The following is a 16,751-nucleotide window of genomic DNA, read 5'->3' as shown; positions in this document are numbered from 1 at the left end:
TTGAAACATGTGGAACACTTTATTTTTTGAATCCAGAAAAAACGTGCATGGACCTCATCTTCTTCTTTCGCGAATTCGCGAGAAACCCATGTCAAACCTCAAATGCTGGCATTTGTGACCTAGTGTTAAGTTTTTGTGACAAAGCTACAAAATTCTTCGAGGCTTAAAATAAATGCACTCAAACTTTAAATAAGGCTTTCCTTCGCCTAAACCTACTTTAAAGCTTTCTAGCTCTGCTGACGTAGGCAAAACTCGACAGGCTGGCAGAGACGGAACGACCGGGAGTTGATTGAGGCGTAAGCAGCAGTTCATGCTTGTAAACAGTAAAATGGTCTATTGAGACGGAAGCAGGACTACTACCAGAAGCATGCTTGCAGAGCACTTACAAATAAAACACCGATCTCATGTAATCCGTGATAGTTGCATAATCCGGTTCGGGCACCACAGAAAAATTCGCAAACACAACGTCCAGGATGAAGGCGGTTGCTCACATTCAACGGAACTCTCGCCGTCGCCGATGAGCAGCTCTCTGTCGTGATAGATGCACAATCCGACTCGGGCAGCACAAAACTACGCAAACACAATGTCGAGGATGAAGGCGGTCGATCACAATCAGCGGAAGTCTCACGAGCGCCGACGAGCAGTTAGTTCTTTGTCGAAACGCGTCCAACAAACACAGCACAATAATTCTATACCTCCGACGAAATTCACAAATATTACCAAAAAATTAGTATGAACGTATTCCGGCCGTTCAAGACGAAAAACCACGGCTGCGACTGCAACGCACGAAAAACAGAAGAACACTGACGCCTGACGGAAGCTTTTTAGAAACCGGACCTACGTGGCCCCTACACTCACCGTAATTTGGAATACGGCAAAGACTTCGGCCCCAGTGAGCCCATCAGCGCGTCGGAGCGAGTCACGTGACATATTATAGTCCAAGCGTCCCTGTCCCACGGAGAACGGTCACGTGTTACACACCACCCCTCTGATTTGCTAGAAGCGGCCTTCGCACTCGCTCACAGCCACACGAAGACACAAAAGAAGGTGTGGAGGCTTATCAGAAGACGAGGTCAAAGAGGGGTGGACAAAGCAGCTAATCTCCCTCTGCGGCTTTGTATAAGCCACCTGGGCTGCCCAAGGAGGGTCGGAAAATGGGACACGTCAGGACTTGCTTCACGCAGTGGCGTGCGTGCTCTGATGCCGACCGCGAAATCACGAAATAAATAACATAAAACAAATTCGAACGCATGAAACAAGAGATGCAATTTCACCCGTACGAAAAAAGAAAAAAAAGGAAAAAAAAGCGTCGGGAGGCTAGATATTTTGGTGTCAACTAAGGATCGCGTACTATAGCCGGGGTGTCATAAATTCGGCACTTTCGATTCTCTTGCGGAATTGTTTCGTTAGAACTACACACAAAAATAAAATCTCAGTGAAGGTGCTATAAGTAGTGCGAGGACCAGTCAGGTGAGTTTGTAATACACGAAATGAGGGCGCCACGGCCCATAGTTTGTTCAGTGGTTCAGCGCAGGAGGTCTTTCTCTGGTTAAAAGTAAGCAGATTCCGTTTTGCTTCATCTTGTTTTTCTTTTCTTTTTTAACGTCGGATTTTAGGCGGTTAATAAATAGACATACCTCGCCGGCATAGGCCATTCATGCGGGAATCTTGACGCTCAACCAAAAACGGCATCGCCTACGGTATGTCAGGATGGCGTCGCCGCGACCCATCCTTTTTTTCACAGATATTGGCTGGACCAAAATGGTAACGGCGCAATTTTTCATATTTGATCCTATATCGGCGCAATGCTGTGTGCTGTTTGGGTTGTATATTGACACGTCTTCGTTCATCTTTTGCGAGTGGAGATGTTTTGTTTTTAAGTCGAAGTTGAACTGATGAAACTGACGCACACGCGACACGTAATTTTCGGCTCCTCTCGGACGAAGAGTTCGTTCGGAGTTGCAAAAACTATACTCCATCACTTCCTAACCATACGCGACTTCGTGTAGCGATTAATTATACTGGATGTTTATACCGCCGTACATCAGCAACAGTTTCAGCAAAGCAATAAGCATTAACGGATATGAAATCATGGGTGGCATCACCATAACGCCCCTTTCACACCGTGTTAATACAGGGCATATAATTCGCCCATACACCCTTTTTACGCGATTTCAGACGCCATCGCAATAAGCGAGGTCGTAAAAGGGTGTGGAAGGGATGAAAAACATCAGCACACCCTTTTTACACCCACCGATATTCAAATATCGTGTAAATGAAGTGTAAGAAGGGTGTTTTTCCTAACTTACACCCTTTTTACACGATTATGGGTGTTATAATGTTTAGTGTGTACGGTGATTTACAGAGAAATATTTGAGTTAAAACTCTATTTACAAACTAACTACTCCGTATTCCGAGTTGCTCTCAACGGTTATATAAGCTCCAGTTCTCCAGCTACATCATGGTACTATTTTCTTCGCAATCCGTTAATTCTACAAAGCGCCCAGGTCATTAAAAGAACAAAAGGCAGGGCTTTGTAAATGAATTCAGGGCTGTTTAGAGCAGTAAAAAGCTGTTTCTCGCGCATAATAAGAAAGTAACTGAATTTATATAACCATAAATGGTGCATGATAGATGTGCATCACTCATTCCTAGCACATAATTGCCAAACCCCCGGGGTTCGAACCTGGGGTTCGAACCTGGGGCTCCTGAATAAAAAATATAAATGAAATACGAATTTGTTTTGCGTTGGAGCATGAACGTTTCTCCAGGACGTGAAAGCATTTTTTTTTGTAAGGAAGATACGATATTACATCTAATTTCTCAAATCAAGGTAAAAAAAAAATATCAAGCAGCACTAACGCCACGCACACGAAAAGAAAAATTATTACGCGGACTTCTACCGCGCAGTTATATTAATGATGTGTTTTTTAAGTGAACGTGTGAACACATTTTTGAGTTGCCGTTCTTCAACGAGTTATTTAAATATGACCATAATGTAATTAATTAAAATTCATCTTAATCCTTTGGGCATACTCAAGACACAAAATGAGCAGCGTGTTATGAGCTGCGCTGCGTGTTTGTTTATGGGATTTTCTAAACCCTTTCATACGTACAATATGTCCAATGGTCACATGGTTGGGGCACGTGATGTCACAGTGTCGCGTCATAACGTCACGTCACGTGACACAATGTAGAGTTATGTCATAGTATCTTGACATCGTGATTTTTAGTGTCACGCCATGGTGTCAAGTCACGTGCCTTGTGTAGTATAGCGTGACATTGTTAAATGGTTGGTATCACGTGACGACGGTATGCTGATGAAGAAACGTGGTCACACCTCACTGATAATGTCACGTGACAACCGTGAGCTAAATTTGGTGGGCGATACCTCGCCCGTCAAATTTTGCATTTCTGCAATGCATTCGTAACTTTTAACTTAGCGGGACCTAGTTCGCTATATATGGTGTGGGCCTTTGACGGTTTCTTGAGGCGGTCCTCGTGACAGCTTGTCACGCTTTCTAGGTACGGTGGAGATTATAACGTAAAATTGACCACTTAAATGCGCGCGAGCCGCGGGAGGTGTTGCCTTTCGTTATTTTTTCGGCAAATACGCTCCGCGCGCGTGACACGCGCAAGATGGTCACTTTGCAAGTCAGCTTCTCTTGCAGTGCTGGCAACAAAGATCGCTAATGTATACTTTTTTCGCCTTAGACTAGAAGCTCCGATTCAGGGCGAGCTCAATGATTGCCGCAGTGCTTTAGTTTTGTATTTGAGGAAACACGTTTAAATCTTCTTCATCTGACCTCCGGAATCTCAAATACAAAAATTATTTCTTAATTTGGTGAATCGAGGTTGCATAGAATCATTTTTAAAGTACCGCTGAAGGCCTTCTTTTCCGGAGAGTGACGTCACAAAAGGAGCTTTCGAAATCTCCGCTCGCGCATCTTCAGTGCCCATCAAAGCTATGCACACACACGCTATTTTTAAGGACAGAAAAAGACGTCACGACTGGTGCCAGTGCGGGAGAATATACCTAGAAAGCTTGCGATTAGGCGCGCGGCCCTTAAGCGACACACGCTTTGCGGCCGAAAGATCCTCTTACGACGTCACTACTTGTCAGATGTCTATTGTGTTTTCTCACGTTTAGTTATATCTTTGGGGAAAACGAACGTGGTATCCAGATTAACGCGATAAAACTACGCTAGAATCAACCTTCATCTAGTTTTCTGAGAGAAGTCTTGCACTTTCCTTTAATAAGCCTACTCATCATTACAGTTAGCCCTTTGACTATGCCCCCTTGGCGATATAACTCACGTGCACAGACCGCGTAAGCGTAGCTTTTACGGCTTCTCTTTTTTCAAAAAAATCTGTAAAGCATACAAAAAACGCCCTGTAGAATGTCCCTTAATACGATATGATTGCATGGTTCCTTCCCCACTTCCATCGTTTGGGAGAGACCCGCGGACATCCAGTGTTCCATTGGAACGCTGGATATCAGCGAGCATGATGTTTGCACATCAATACGCTCTTGTCTGACGCCCTCGAGGAGCACTAACAGCAGTGGCGAAATGTAGTGACGTGGCAAATTTGGTAGCAAGTATTTATTTCTAGAAGAATTGCATGCAGCAAAGCTTAACCTTGCTCAAAAGATGATAATTATAAATTCAATACTGAACTAAAAGTTCTCAGGAGTTCCCAACTTGTGCATAGATGATCAGTACAAGCCAGATTTGTTCTGCGAGCACACCTGCGATATGAAAATTGAATAAACATGAAATGAAAAATGAAAGAAATTTACAATACTCTGTAATGCGAAATTAGAGTGCAGCCCTTGAGAAGGAGGATGGAAGGGTATGCCCCTCCTTTCTCTCCACTCCTCCCCCTCCCCTCCTCCTCTTCTGCGCCCTCTCATTTAGAGGGAAATTTCCCTAAATTTAGCCGGAAAATTTTCGCCCTAAATTTAGCGGGTTAAGTTTCCCCACTAAATTTACTGGGCAAATTGATGTCACGTGACCTCAACACCAATTCAGTTTTCCCGCTAAATGTAGCGGTGAAAATGACGTTACATGACTCTGTGTCACGTCACCTATAAACAAATTCAGTTTCTGCGCTAGATTTAGCGGAAAAATTAACGCCACATGACCTCAATATTAATTCAATTTCTAGCCAAGTTTAGCGGGGCGGTTGCGCCGATCGTGATGCCGCGAAACGCGGAAACGGGCGCCTAAGAGCTCCGCTCTAAAAAAAGAAATACCTCAGATTAAATAAAGTGATAATTAGAGATAAGACAAAAAAAAGCGAATCCAAGACACCGCTTCAATATCATTCCTTTCGTCCTTTCTCAAATATTTTGATTTCAAGAAATGCTTATGTGTTTTTCATACTCAGAGAACCCCATCCAGTTTCAGCATGAATGCAATAAATCAGTGCAGGCTAGACCTTCTGAACCCTAATGCACGTGAAAATGAATGTTCGGCACACAGTTATGCATGCGTCGGTGGCTCAGATCTCTAAATACATTTGTAGTGAGAAACGTTCTTCAATAAAACTTCTAGGCTTTGAATTTGACAGTTTAAACATCCATAAGGAACACTGCATGCCACTGATTTCTTTTGTGACATATCAGAAATGGCGCACCACTGCCATCCTTGCATACCTAACAAGAGTTTGCAATTTTGTTTAGCGTGGCATGGTGCTGTTCTGATGCCCACACAGCCCTCTTTAACAAAATTTCCTCTATAGAGCTTTTTCTTGGTTCTTAACTCGCATGACAGATTCGGTACCTTGAAATCTCACTCGGCATCAACACTTTTATATATTGATGTAATAGAGAAAGACAAAATGTATGGGCCTGAGTACGGCTCAACAAGCACAGATGTGTAAAAAAGTACTGTCAAAGACTCAAATGTCAGAATAAAAATTATTAGGTGGAATGTGGATACAATTATGGATATGCTTATGAATACAGTTAGCACATTCAATATGAAGAATATGCGTTAGACACACACTCAAAGAAACCCGTTGCATCTATAGTTATGCAAATTACTTTGGAGAACCAAGCGCTGCAGTCCCCAGAAGGAGTTCAGTGAATGAGTCTACCGAAAATGACTGTAGACAGAAAAGGCAGTTCGATCTGCGACAATGAGCATTGCATAAGCGAGTGACATGTCATTACTACTGATACAGTGCCGACTGTTTCTTATAGATTTAAACTAACTGTCAGCCGCATCATTCGGTTAGTTTGCTTTGTACATTCCAGGGTTTGGCTTTCTCGAATTCTCGAATGCTTTGCGAGAAAGCTGATGAACTTGAAATATCTAGCATAGTTCTAGAAAAACTATTCCCAGATTTTTATCTCTGCATCGTAAAAAATATGAAATGTTTCTAGAGACAAGTTTAGTGCAGGAGTTCAATCAAAGAAATAGTTTGTTTTGCAAAACCATCTGGCCGTAGTAAATGTATAAAGTGCCCCTAGCTAGAGCTAGTCCTTACGGATGATTGTGCCCATAGTATAGCATAACAATTTAATTTGCGACCTACAATATTTACCGGCTCAACCAACTCTGAATAAGTGGAACACTTTACATTAAAGATTGGTCTCACCACGACTGTCTGCAAACATCCACATAATAATTACCATGAACCTATGTATTTCAGAAAAATAATTAATGCGAGCTGTTTAAATCACCATAACACTTTTCAACACTAATAACAAGCCTGTAGTTAAGCAGTTTTCACTTCATTATGAAGAGCAATTACACATGTAAGAACCTTGAAGCAAGGCCTGCACTGAATTGTTTCTTAAGTTGACCGTGCTATGCTCTCTTCACTATATAGATCTTGTGCAAGTTCCAGTTTTTTTGTGAAAGTTCCAGTTTTTTTATATTTCACATCTCCCGACTGCTGGGCGCGATAGGTACACATGATTGATGGCACCAAGGTAATACAAAGATTATTTTAAGAATTTGTTTGCACGATCGAAGTCATCTGCGGAAAGTTATTTCTGTGACACCGACGATCCTACATCCGCGGGCTTTAAGTTCAACATGTTAATGATGTCTGCAGACTCCTTTTTGTAATTGGAACTCCATCCAACCCAAGATTTGAATATGTCTTTTGCACTTTAGGTTTAGTAGTGTTTTTGCTGTCTCACTTAAGGGATGGGTAAGAAGAACGCTTATATCGAGTGGCATACCTAACACCTGGGAGCACAAGGACTCCCCTGTCGTGACGCAAATCAAAAGTCACAGGCAAGGAGATACTGCGATGTACTTGTTGCTCGCATTGCCTCGCCCATGGTCCTCGCGAGGCCACAGTAGAAGATAGAGTCCAGGTTCGTGGCTACCAGGATCCCCAGATCTTGAGGCACCAATGTACCTGAAAATAAAAACAAATCACACTCAAGTACTTGGCAGAGATACATTAGAATGTCTAGCATATTCTTTCGTGATCAGCACATAGATCCTTTATTTTTATGCTTTGTACTTGTACTTATAAAAAAAAACTGCTCCGTTACTGCCACAGCCATAGTCAACCTCGAGGACTAGGCCATGTAAGCCTTGAAATAATGGGTACCTGATTAAGGCCAATGATTAAGCATGTTCGTTTAACCCTCCTTCGCCTCAACCAGAGAAATTTCTGTCGAATATTCACATTCAACTGTAAAGACTATAAAAGCTACTACTGAAACGGAAAGATTATTCTACCCTCATGCTCAACAAGTGTCGACTGGGAATACAACTCCAGTTCATACATTCACTGAGCATGAGGGTAGAGTGTACCAGCAGAGGGCAGGCGTCTGCATAGGAAGATTTTAGTTGGCGCACCAAGAGGCTAACCGATAAAAATGGGTACTACTCTGAGCAAAATATCGAAAAGCGCAGATTTCGACTTGGCACTAACAGTGGTACACAGTATCTATTTTGCTGACTAAAGGGTGCTGAATCATTATTTTTAGCTACCTAATCAAACTAAATGTTCTTCCCGGCTTGCTCTTCAGGAAAGTCTAAATTTACAAGAACTATTGAGACAACCGCTAAAAAAAGCAATGGAAAAACCAGCAATCGAATTCGCCTGCTCTCTCCAGTAGCACGACATCTATGGCAGGCAGACCTGCAGAATGAGCAAGTTGTCTAAAAAACAGGGTATGCCCTGCGTATATTTTTTTTCGTGCCAAGTGCTGGAAGGCGGTTTCTCGGCATTCATTCTCCACAACCAAATTCCTTACAATCAGTTGAGAACAAGTTCGAGCAGTGAACTTGTCCTCGCCACTAGCATAACGTTTTAGAGTTGCCCGTGGAGACTCAAGTAAATTAGTTAATAAAAACAAGGAAGACCAACCTTCAAAAAAAGCCAACTTTGGCAAAGAAAATTATCGGAACAAAAATATGTGGGACACAGTTTTACAGCGTCTATTCGTGTGCTTAACCAATTTTGAGGCAATTCGACGGCAATGAAAGGAATACGCCCGAGTACCATTAAGGGAAAGACAGAAAGGATGCATACGTACAACTGAAAAATTTAGAACAACCACGAGCAGGAAACTCTAGTGAGGCTCTCGGAGTGACTCCATGCAATGGGCCTGCGCAGACCACAAAACAAGAATTGGTCAGAGCTTGCAGTCACAAGTTGCCTCATAGAATAAAGTTCCAGAAGCAACTGCATTTGGAAGTACAGTGCATTTCATTTATCTGCAGAACGGAGAGTTTAATAGCTTGCATGCATTCACTAGGTGATCCTGTCATGAATCTGCCAACTTTTCAATGCAGCACTATCTCACCAAATTATTAACCGTGCCGGGGAACACTAAACACCGAAAGCATTATTCCAAACTATCTCAGCTTAAAGTTGGCAGAAGCTTCAAGCCATCCTTGCGAATTCAGTGCAGAAAGCAAGCCATGTGACCTTGTAGTTGCAGGCCATGGTAGGTCGAGCTTATAATCACGTGTCACGCCGTTTTCGCTGCAATGGCTTGTAGTGTCAAAAGTGGCCCAGGTTAAAGAGATACAAAGTATAGATGTTTGTGGGTGGGGCCCTGGCCTAGTCTTCAGCTACATTGCGAGGTAGGCACTCAGAGGTTCCAACCGGGTTGTTTGCTGCCTGTAACCACACGATCATCTTGTGCCCAGCGATTGTTCGAGCTGAGTACATTACCTCGACAGTGCCGTTGTTTGACAAGCAGTTTTATGAATGTTAAAAATGACTGACTTACAGAGAGACTGCGTCTCAAAGACTAATGACTTGGGATATCTAACCGAATACTGATATATTAACTAAATGCAAAACAATTATCTGGCAGGCATTATATTTTCAACAGGCTGGGTCGACTCTTCATTTAGTCGAAGGAGTCGATGCGTAATAGGACAATACAAACAAAACTAGGTCTTTAAATTCCTTTTGCACCCCCAAATGATGTGTTTTTGATGGAAACGCACAAGGTCCTTGATCCGCACCGTTTGGTGTGGTTCCCGAGCCACGAAAAAGCGCCGAGTTGGCCGAGGACGATCAACGGCCCGTTTGCCGCTGTCGACCGGAGATGCGACATCCTCGGCTTGATGTCACGTTCGGTTTGTTGCCATGCACTTTGGCTTTACTATGCGGTACGGCTGGTGCGGCTGTCGAATACTTGTGGTGCACATTATTCGATACAGTCGCCCCAAGACGCCGCCATGAAGAGTTGACCGAGGAATTTGTGTGGAGCTCAACGTCGGCCTACGTTCCATTTCGGCATGTATGGTAACGTAACGATACCGCTGGTAAATGATGGACGTTTTGTGGGAAGGTGTCGGTCGTCTTTCTGCATGTATGATTTGGTGATACCGGTGTTCCTGTGGTCCGAGCGTTTTTTTGGAAAGATGGCGGTCGGTTGCGGCCATCGGATGCAAAATGATACCAGCCACACCGAATCATACTGGCAAGCAAACTGGCTGCCAGTATAGTCAGATGCGAAGCCATAGCGGTGCCGCTATCTCCAGTTATGCAGAACGCCAAACCAAACTAGCTGCATCCATAATAACCAAAAATATGTGGTGTCATACCAGAACTGTACGAGCAGCAGCCATGTTTCTCGCACGTTTTTCCAATAGGGTAATCACGATTATAATCACATATTTTCTCGCGTCGATGGTCTAACCTACTTTTCACGATCAAGCGATGGAGAAGAATGCCAAAGCCATACCGATATTTCATCGAAGCTGTCACTAAGCGTTTCTCTAAATTCATCAGACACGTAAGGTTCAAATAGAACGGGCAGCTTGAACACCCGAGACAAGGAACAAAAAGTGAGAAAAACAAACACACAGACACACACAACACACACACTCTCTTTGACGTTAAGACCGATTGCGACAGAAGGTACGATTGAATGGAGTCAACCCAGGGGCGCCACAAATGCAACCTCCAATAGCGCGCATCGCCTTGGTGCCTTTGATATGACCTACTAGACCAATAAGGCTCAGCGATTACTCGGCGTTCATGCGCTTATTTCTATGATCGATTGGTCTAGTCGCTGACAGCGAGCACACCAAGAGAATGAGCTTCGTGACCATGCTCCTTTGGCGTCGCTTGACTGACTCCATTAAATCGTAGCATCGACTCGGGTTGGATTTAATGTGATACGAAGTGCAGTGCGTCTTGGGGAAAAGGACGTAACCCAAAAGGGGTTAGGTTTTGTTAGGGGTACTTTGCACGGCCACGCTGTCGTATTTTGGTTATCTCTACAGAAAAAGGAGACTGGCAAGTGGTAAACGGTAAACCAGGGTGGCCGGCGCATGTCATTGTTACCTGATGCAATAGCTATTAAACTGAATCATTCGTTAAACGATCCCTAAAAATCTGATATTTGTTATCAGCAGTTATTTTGAGGCGTTCTAAACTTTGCAAAGATTTTGATAAGAGATTTACCTAATCTCGCTTTAGAGATCTGAGTCTACACTGTGGTAATATTTATGTTCATAATGGTGATGATGATGATGTTGATGGGCGTGACTATGGCGCAACTTGTAGGTCAATATTGAGGCTGTTTACATGAGGCGGGATTTCCGCTGCACTGCATAGCGAGTATCAGCCTTTCAGTGTTCAAGGTAAATAATTTCATTCAAGGCCTCGCTATTGTAAAATTGCATTTCGTTGCATTCGATTTGTCCTCTACACTCTTGGTGGCGATTCTTGAAACAGAAAAGAAGAAGACCGCTCTGGTAAATGATGCAGAAAGCAGCAGCCTTTGCTGAATTGAAAGCAGGACATTGAAGGCTACCAGAGTTTGTAGCCGCCAAAGCCTTTTTCATATAAACTTAAGGGAAAGCTGTTGTTTCTGCGATAAAAGAAAACAGGAAGACGAAAATGCAATATTACAAGTTCACATTACGGCTCAAAAATGGGAGATGTATCCATGCAGTTTTCGGTGTTTATTCATTCGGAAATGTTTTCTGCTATGGCTGTTCGTTTTTTTGCGATATTTTTTGCACCTATATCAAAGTATCCACAGTTGCTAATAACTTCACTCAGAAACGCAGGGCGTATTGAGTCTCGTCCGTCTTATTATAGCCCATTCGCCAATAAGATGACGGCCTTAGCCAAAGAGAACACATAAGTGCCTATCACGAAGAAGGAAGTCTGAACACACTAAGACGCGCCATGCGTCTCTCAAGCTGCAGGTGATTCTAAAACTCGGTGAAAGTTCAGTAATCAACTACCTATTCAAATGTGCTCTCTAGTTCGTAGACGCGGTTTGCAGATTGCGGGATGCCATGTTCCAGATTTTATGATTCTAAAACAGTTTGAATTTTTGGCCTCAGGTTCAGCGCCGAGAATGACGGAAGCTTTCCAAAAATTGCGTACCAGCCCTTCGGCTTGGGACCCAGAAATTGTGTCGGTTCTATGCTCGCGCTGTTGGAAATCACCTACACAATTGCAATGATGACACACCGTTACCGTTGGGAACTAGGCCAATCTCAAAAGGTATGCAGTTTTTAGGTCTTAATGTTACACATATGCGTCACTTAGAATGACTGGATGTGCATTTGAGACAGGAGTTATCAGTAGCGTTATCCGTAACGCAAAGCCTTCTTCTGAGTTCATCTGTTATGATAACTTGGAGAGTTTTTGTCGAATATAGTCCAATTTATATTCATGAAACACAATTGCTGTACAAGAATTTGTACACTCAGGGCAGTGAATGTTAGTTTAATCAATAATTGTTGCTTGTTTTACTACCGTGTTATTTATGTTTGACGGGATTTTAGACTACCAGTGAAGGAGTATAAGTTTGTACAGGAAAATTCGATTCGACGCCTAGACTAGCTTGATAGGCAAGCATATAAAGCATAGAAGTTAGCTTTATTAATATCTAATATGAAGTTAGTCTGAAATCTATTTAAAAATGTTTAATTCTAGTTTGATATTAGACATTTATGAGGCGCACGGGCTCAATCTGAATAATAGAGAAAGCGCGCTAGTTTGCCAATATAATATATTCGCTTTTATTTGAAATTCATTTAAGATGGAAGAGGTAGATTGTTATACAAAATACGTCAAAAGTTTGCGTTTAATGCCATTTCTCGGCTTAGGAAAAAACATTGAAAATGACCGTATATCTTAAGAGATTACTTGCGAGCTCACTATTATACCTGAATTGAGTATGGTAACATTGCCGAGCGAAAGGGAGAAGTAGAGTGAATAAAAATATCGAAATATATTCGCCCTTCGTACTTGCTTATTGTTTCTGAAGACTGGTGTTCATTTCAGTTATCATTTAGCGAATAAAGCAGCTAAAGCAGCTAAGCACTCTGCATTCGGGTATATATAATAACCAGTAAGAATGTGCAAATGTCGCTTTAAATAAAAAAAGGCCAAGTCAAGAATCGTCTTTGCAATGCAAAAAAAAAGTAACGACAACTTTTTGTTTGTTTGTTTTTATGTACATTTAATACAGATGCCGACAAAGAACGACATGCTTTTCCAGTTTATATCACGGTATAGACAAATAAGCGCATAAAACCAGAAAATGTTCTTACACTATTTATAAAAAGAACTAAAGAAAGAAATTACCCTCATCTCCAATGACATTTCCGACATCACAGAGTTCTTTTAAAGATTATAAGGCATAAACATGTCAATAAACGACTAAGTAAAACAAAAATTCATACCACTGGGAGGTGACAGTTTAGAGCTTGCAACAACACGAACAGTTTCCTTGACCTTAAAGAACCCGTATGAATACAAAAGCTCACGGTTTTCTGAAGAACGTTTAAACTAGGGCTGATACTGCGTAATTCTCTACGAATAATGATTTGTACAACTCCAACAGTACGTGCTTATATTGTGAATAAAACAAAATATTAATGTTGAAATGAGCTCTTTTGGTGAATTTCATTGTTGTTGCATGCGATACTAAGCAATCCATCCTAAAATGGAGTCCTCTATTACATTCTTGTGTTACACTCAGGGAGAAATGCCCCTGGACCAGTATGCCATGGTGTCAATTCCTGGAAGGGGGCCTTGGATTGTCTTCCACAGAATATGAGGACGCCGGTAAAATTGTTACGATATCCAAAGCTATTAAAATATATTATCATTTTATTATCCACCCGCAGTGAATGTCCTTATTACGAGGAGGCTGCACTGAAATCCTGGCATCTCATGCACTTCGCAATAAATTCGTCTATTCTAGAAGCTATTGTGTATCTGTTACATTGACATACTTTGAACTGCATGGGCAGTGGCCGAGTGTGTTAGCGTACCGGAGCTCGGAACACGTGAAGCGGAAGCTGGCGTTGTAGATCTGAGGCATCCTGGGTCCAATGACCACCCTTGCTTGTTTCCATGTGGATGAGCTTGATGGTGGCGTACGGTCATGGGCACTACTGCGTGATTCACGTTAAATTTTCTGCACTCTAAAAATGCGTGCGCTTTTACTTATCCGCAAAACACTCAAAAAGCCAATCACTGCGATCTACGAAATCAGCTGAGCGAATGATGAGGCGTAACATCCGTATAGACCTAAAAATGAAGTCTGCGCTGTGACGTTATGCAATGCAAACTGCCTTGCTTACATTGCATAAAGCCCCAGTGTGACTTAATTTTTGAGGCCTAAACAGGAGGTCCTCCTCATCATTCGCTGAGCTGATTGAGCACATCGCAGAAATTGGCTCTTCGAGCGTTTTGCGGGTAAGTAGACGTAGAGGCATATTTAAAAGTGTAGACTAGCAGTGATGATTCACTGGCTAAATGTCTCATTTAGCCCGTGAATCTCGCACGAGGCACTAAGGACAAGAACGGAACAAAGATATGAACAGGACAAGCACTTACTATCAACTGATTGTTTGATAGTAAGCGCTTGTCATGTTCCTATCTTTGTTCTGTCCTTGTCCTTTGCGCTTTTGTAATTAAGACGTTTACATAACTAGCCGAACACGCAGTTAATTTTAATTCTGAAACGAGGGCCAACATATCTAAAAATCAAACCGACCGTACGATTTCTTCACACAAAAGTCAAAGATGAGCTTTTATTAAAGTGCCCCTCGAAGGATTTCAATTTACCAACAAACGACATTACGGTTAACACGACATAACATAAACACGGAAGCCCATATGAACAGACAGACTCGTTTGTGTCTTGTCATCTTCCTAGTTCCAGTGTTGTTTCTTTTAGTTATTCGCAGCAATGATCACTCAGAGATTCAGAAACAACCAACAATAGTTCAACTCTAAGTGCCGTTGATCATACTTGGAGTCACATTAAATACGCCTCTCGAAACTGTTTGCAAACAAACCATTGCAAGTTCCATGCGTTTTTTTTTATAATGAGGATTGAAGTGCTGTCATCTAAAATACTATAGTGATGGAAGGTGCTCTGTTGGGATATGCATATAGTACCATCCAATGTAGGTCCTTCCCGCGGTGATATAGGCTGGAAGATGTTGAACCTAAGACAACCAGACTTTTGCCGCCCAGAGACAACGATCAACGAAAATGTGAAACACAGCAGATTCTAGACGCACAGCACAAATAGAAATATAAGCTCCTAATATTTTCATTCATCCAATTGGCTTCTTTTTAAAATTAAATATACTTGTTTTAATCGCGTAAAGCAATGGTGTAGCTTTTCTCACTTTCATTGTGTTTTTAAAACTATAGAGTCTACCAACGTCACTCATCGACTGGAGGAAAGATGTCCCTATCAACCGCTGTGCCCACGAAGGGCTGATTTTCAATATTTCAGAACGCATCGGCTTTTATTTTTCTAATGGCGAATTTTCTTGGTCGCCCCTTTCCTGTCTTTGATTCGATACAAGCGCTTCCTCCTCGACACCAGAGCGATCGGGACCTTTTTAAGCCAACCTCGACTGCTGGGCTGAAAGCGCGATCATTCTCGCACCAGTCATACAAGTATAACTTCTGGACATTGGTGATAGACAAAATTTCTACAGGGCACGCTCGGGAGTTTATCAAAATTTACTTTCCCAGCGCGATCAAATGACGGCTCTGTCGGGCTAGACAATTTTATGCAGCGGCGTGTTCAAATAGAATCACGAGCATGCAAATTGATCTTTGCGGTGCGTCAAGAAATGCCAATGTTTGATGATTAAAGCGTACAGCGTAAAGTGCCAGAACAGAAGGGTAGATATCAGGCTGATTTTGTTCCAGAACTCGATGGGAACCTTCGACAGTGTGTACCGTCGGGGACCGGGTGGTGATCGTGGAAGATGGGTCCGCCAGGACGGGGGTTATGACGGTGCACCAAAACCTGTCCCACCCAATCAGGCTCTAGTTAGAATTCCATTGGTTACAAGGCACGAGCACTTTCAACCAATTGAACGAGAGGTCATTGCTGTTGCCGTGGGGGCATTAAGATTGTGTCCCGCGGTTGAGAGTCTAAACCCCCGACATTTTCATGTTCCAGGGAAGATATACTCATTCTCGGTTTCGGAGAGAATCGTCGAAACGTGCCTCATCGGCAAACGTATCATCACCACAGAGCACGGGCGGGAGCCTCAAAGTAAACGAAAGCCGCGCCCGACACATTTGGGCGTCCTGGGAAGTGGTTTAGCGGAGAGTCCCACGATATATGTCATGATGAGCTCAAAATAGCAAAGGTTGTGCCCAGTATTAGAGAGGGAGATATTTCGAGCTGTCTAGTTATTGACCAATATCAGTATTAAGTGTAATTAATACAATTTTTGAAAAAAAAGACTTTGTAAGCATGTTCATGAATTTAAGAAATCACGATATTCTCTCCCTTAGTCAGCACGGATTTAGGCCGAATAGATCTACCTCTTCTGCTGTAGCTGTGTTAACCCAGCTTCTTAGTAAGGCCCTTTTTGTCAATAAATTTGGTGTGGTTGTTTATTTGGCTATAAGTAAGGCCTTTCGATACAGTTAATCTCCCTATACTATTAATCAAGCTTTATGAGTACGGTTTTTAGGGAAAAGATAACATAGTGATATAAAAGGTACCTTTCTATACAAATACAATTTGCAAGGCATAATAATTTTATTTTTACACCACAAACAGTGCTCAGAGGGGTATCGCAAAGCTCCTGTTTTGGGGTCCATTATTTTTTTCTCTTTACATCAATGATTTTACTTCTGTTTTATGTCACTTTGAACCACTCAAATATGCTGATGATACAGCATGCGTTTTTGTAGGGGACACAATAAGTGAACTACAAGGTAAATTATTAAGTGCACTGTGTTTCACTATAGGAGAAAGGAAACGAGTTTTGAAGAATTTGCTTTATGCTTAGATA

At 42.3% G+C, this 16,751-nt stretch overlaps 1 protein-coding gene across 1 annotated transcript in view; it reads left to right on the top strand.

Annotated features, from left to right (window-relative positions):
* LOC8024930 (cytochrome P450 3A14) overlaps positions 1-13,588 on the top strand; it is a 96,965-nt gene extending 83,377 nt beyond the window's left edge. Inside the window, exons 13-14 of the mRNA XM_040221238.1 lie at positions 11,799-11,961; positions 13,448-13,588. Coding sequence (XP_040077172.1) covers positions 11,799-11,961; positions 13,448-13,525 — 241 coding nt within the window. The 3' untranslated portion in view covers positions 13,526-13,588. The remainder of the gene's footprint in view (positions 1-11,798; positions 11,962-13,447) is intronic.
* The last annotated feature ends 3,163 nt before the right edge of the window (positions 13,589-16,751 follow it).

This window comes from Ixodes scapularis, unplaced genomic scaffold (assembly GCF_016920785.2).
Source record: "Ixodes scapularis isolate PalLabHiFi unplaced genomic scaffold, ASM1692078v2 PGA_scaffold6__148_contigs__length_123643588, whole genome shotgun sequence".
Lineage (NCBI taxonomy): Eukaryota > Metazoa > Arthropoda > Arachnida > Ixodida > Ixodidae > Ixodes > Ixodes scapularis.
The sequence above is the reverse complement of the archived record's forward strand: the minus strand, read 5'-3'. Positions and strand labels throughout refer to the sequence as shown.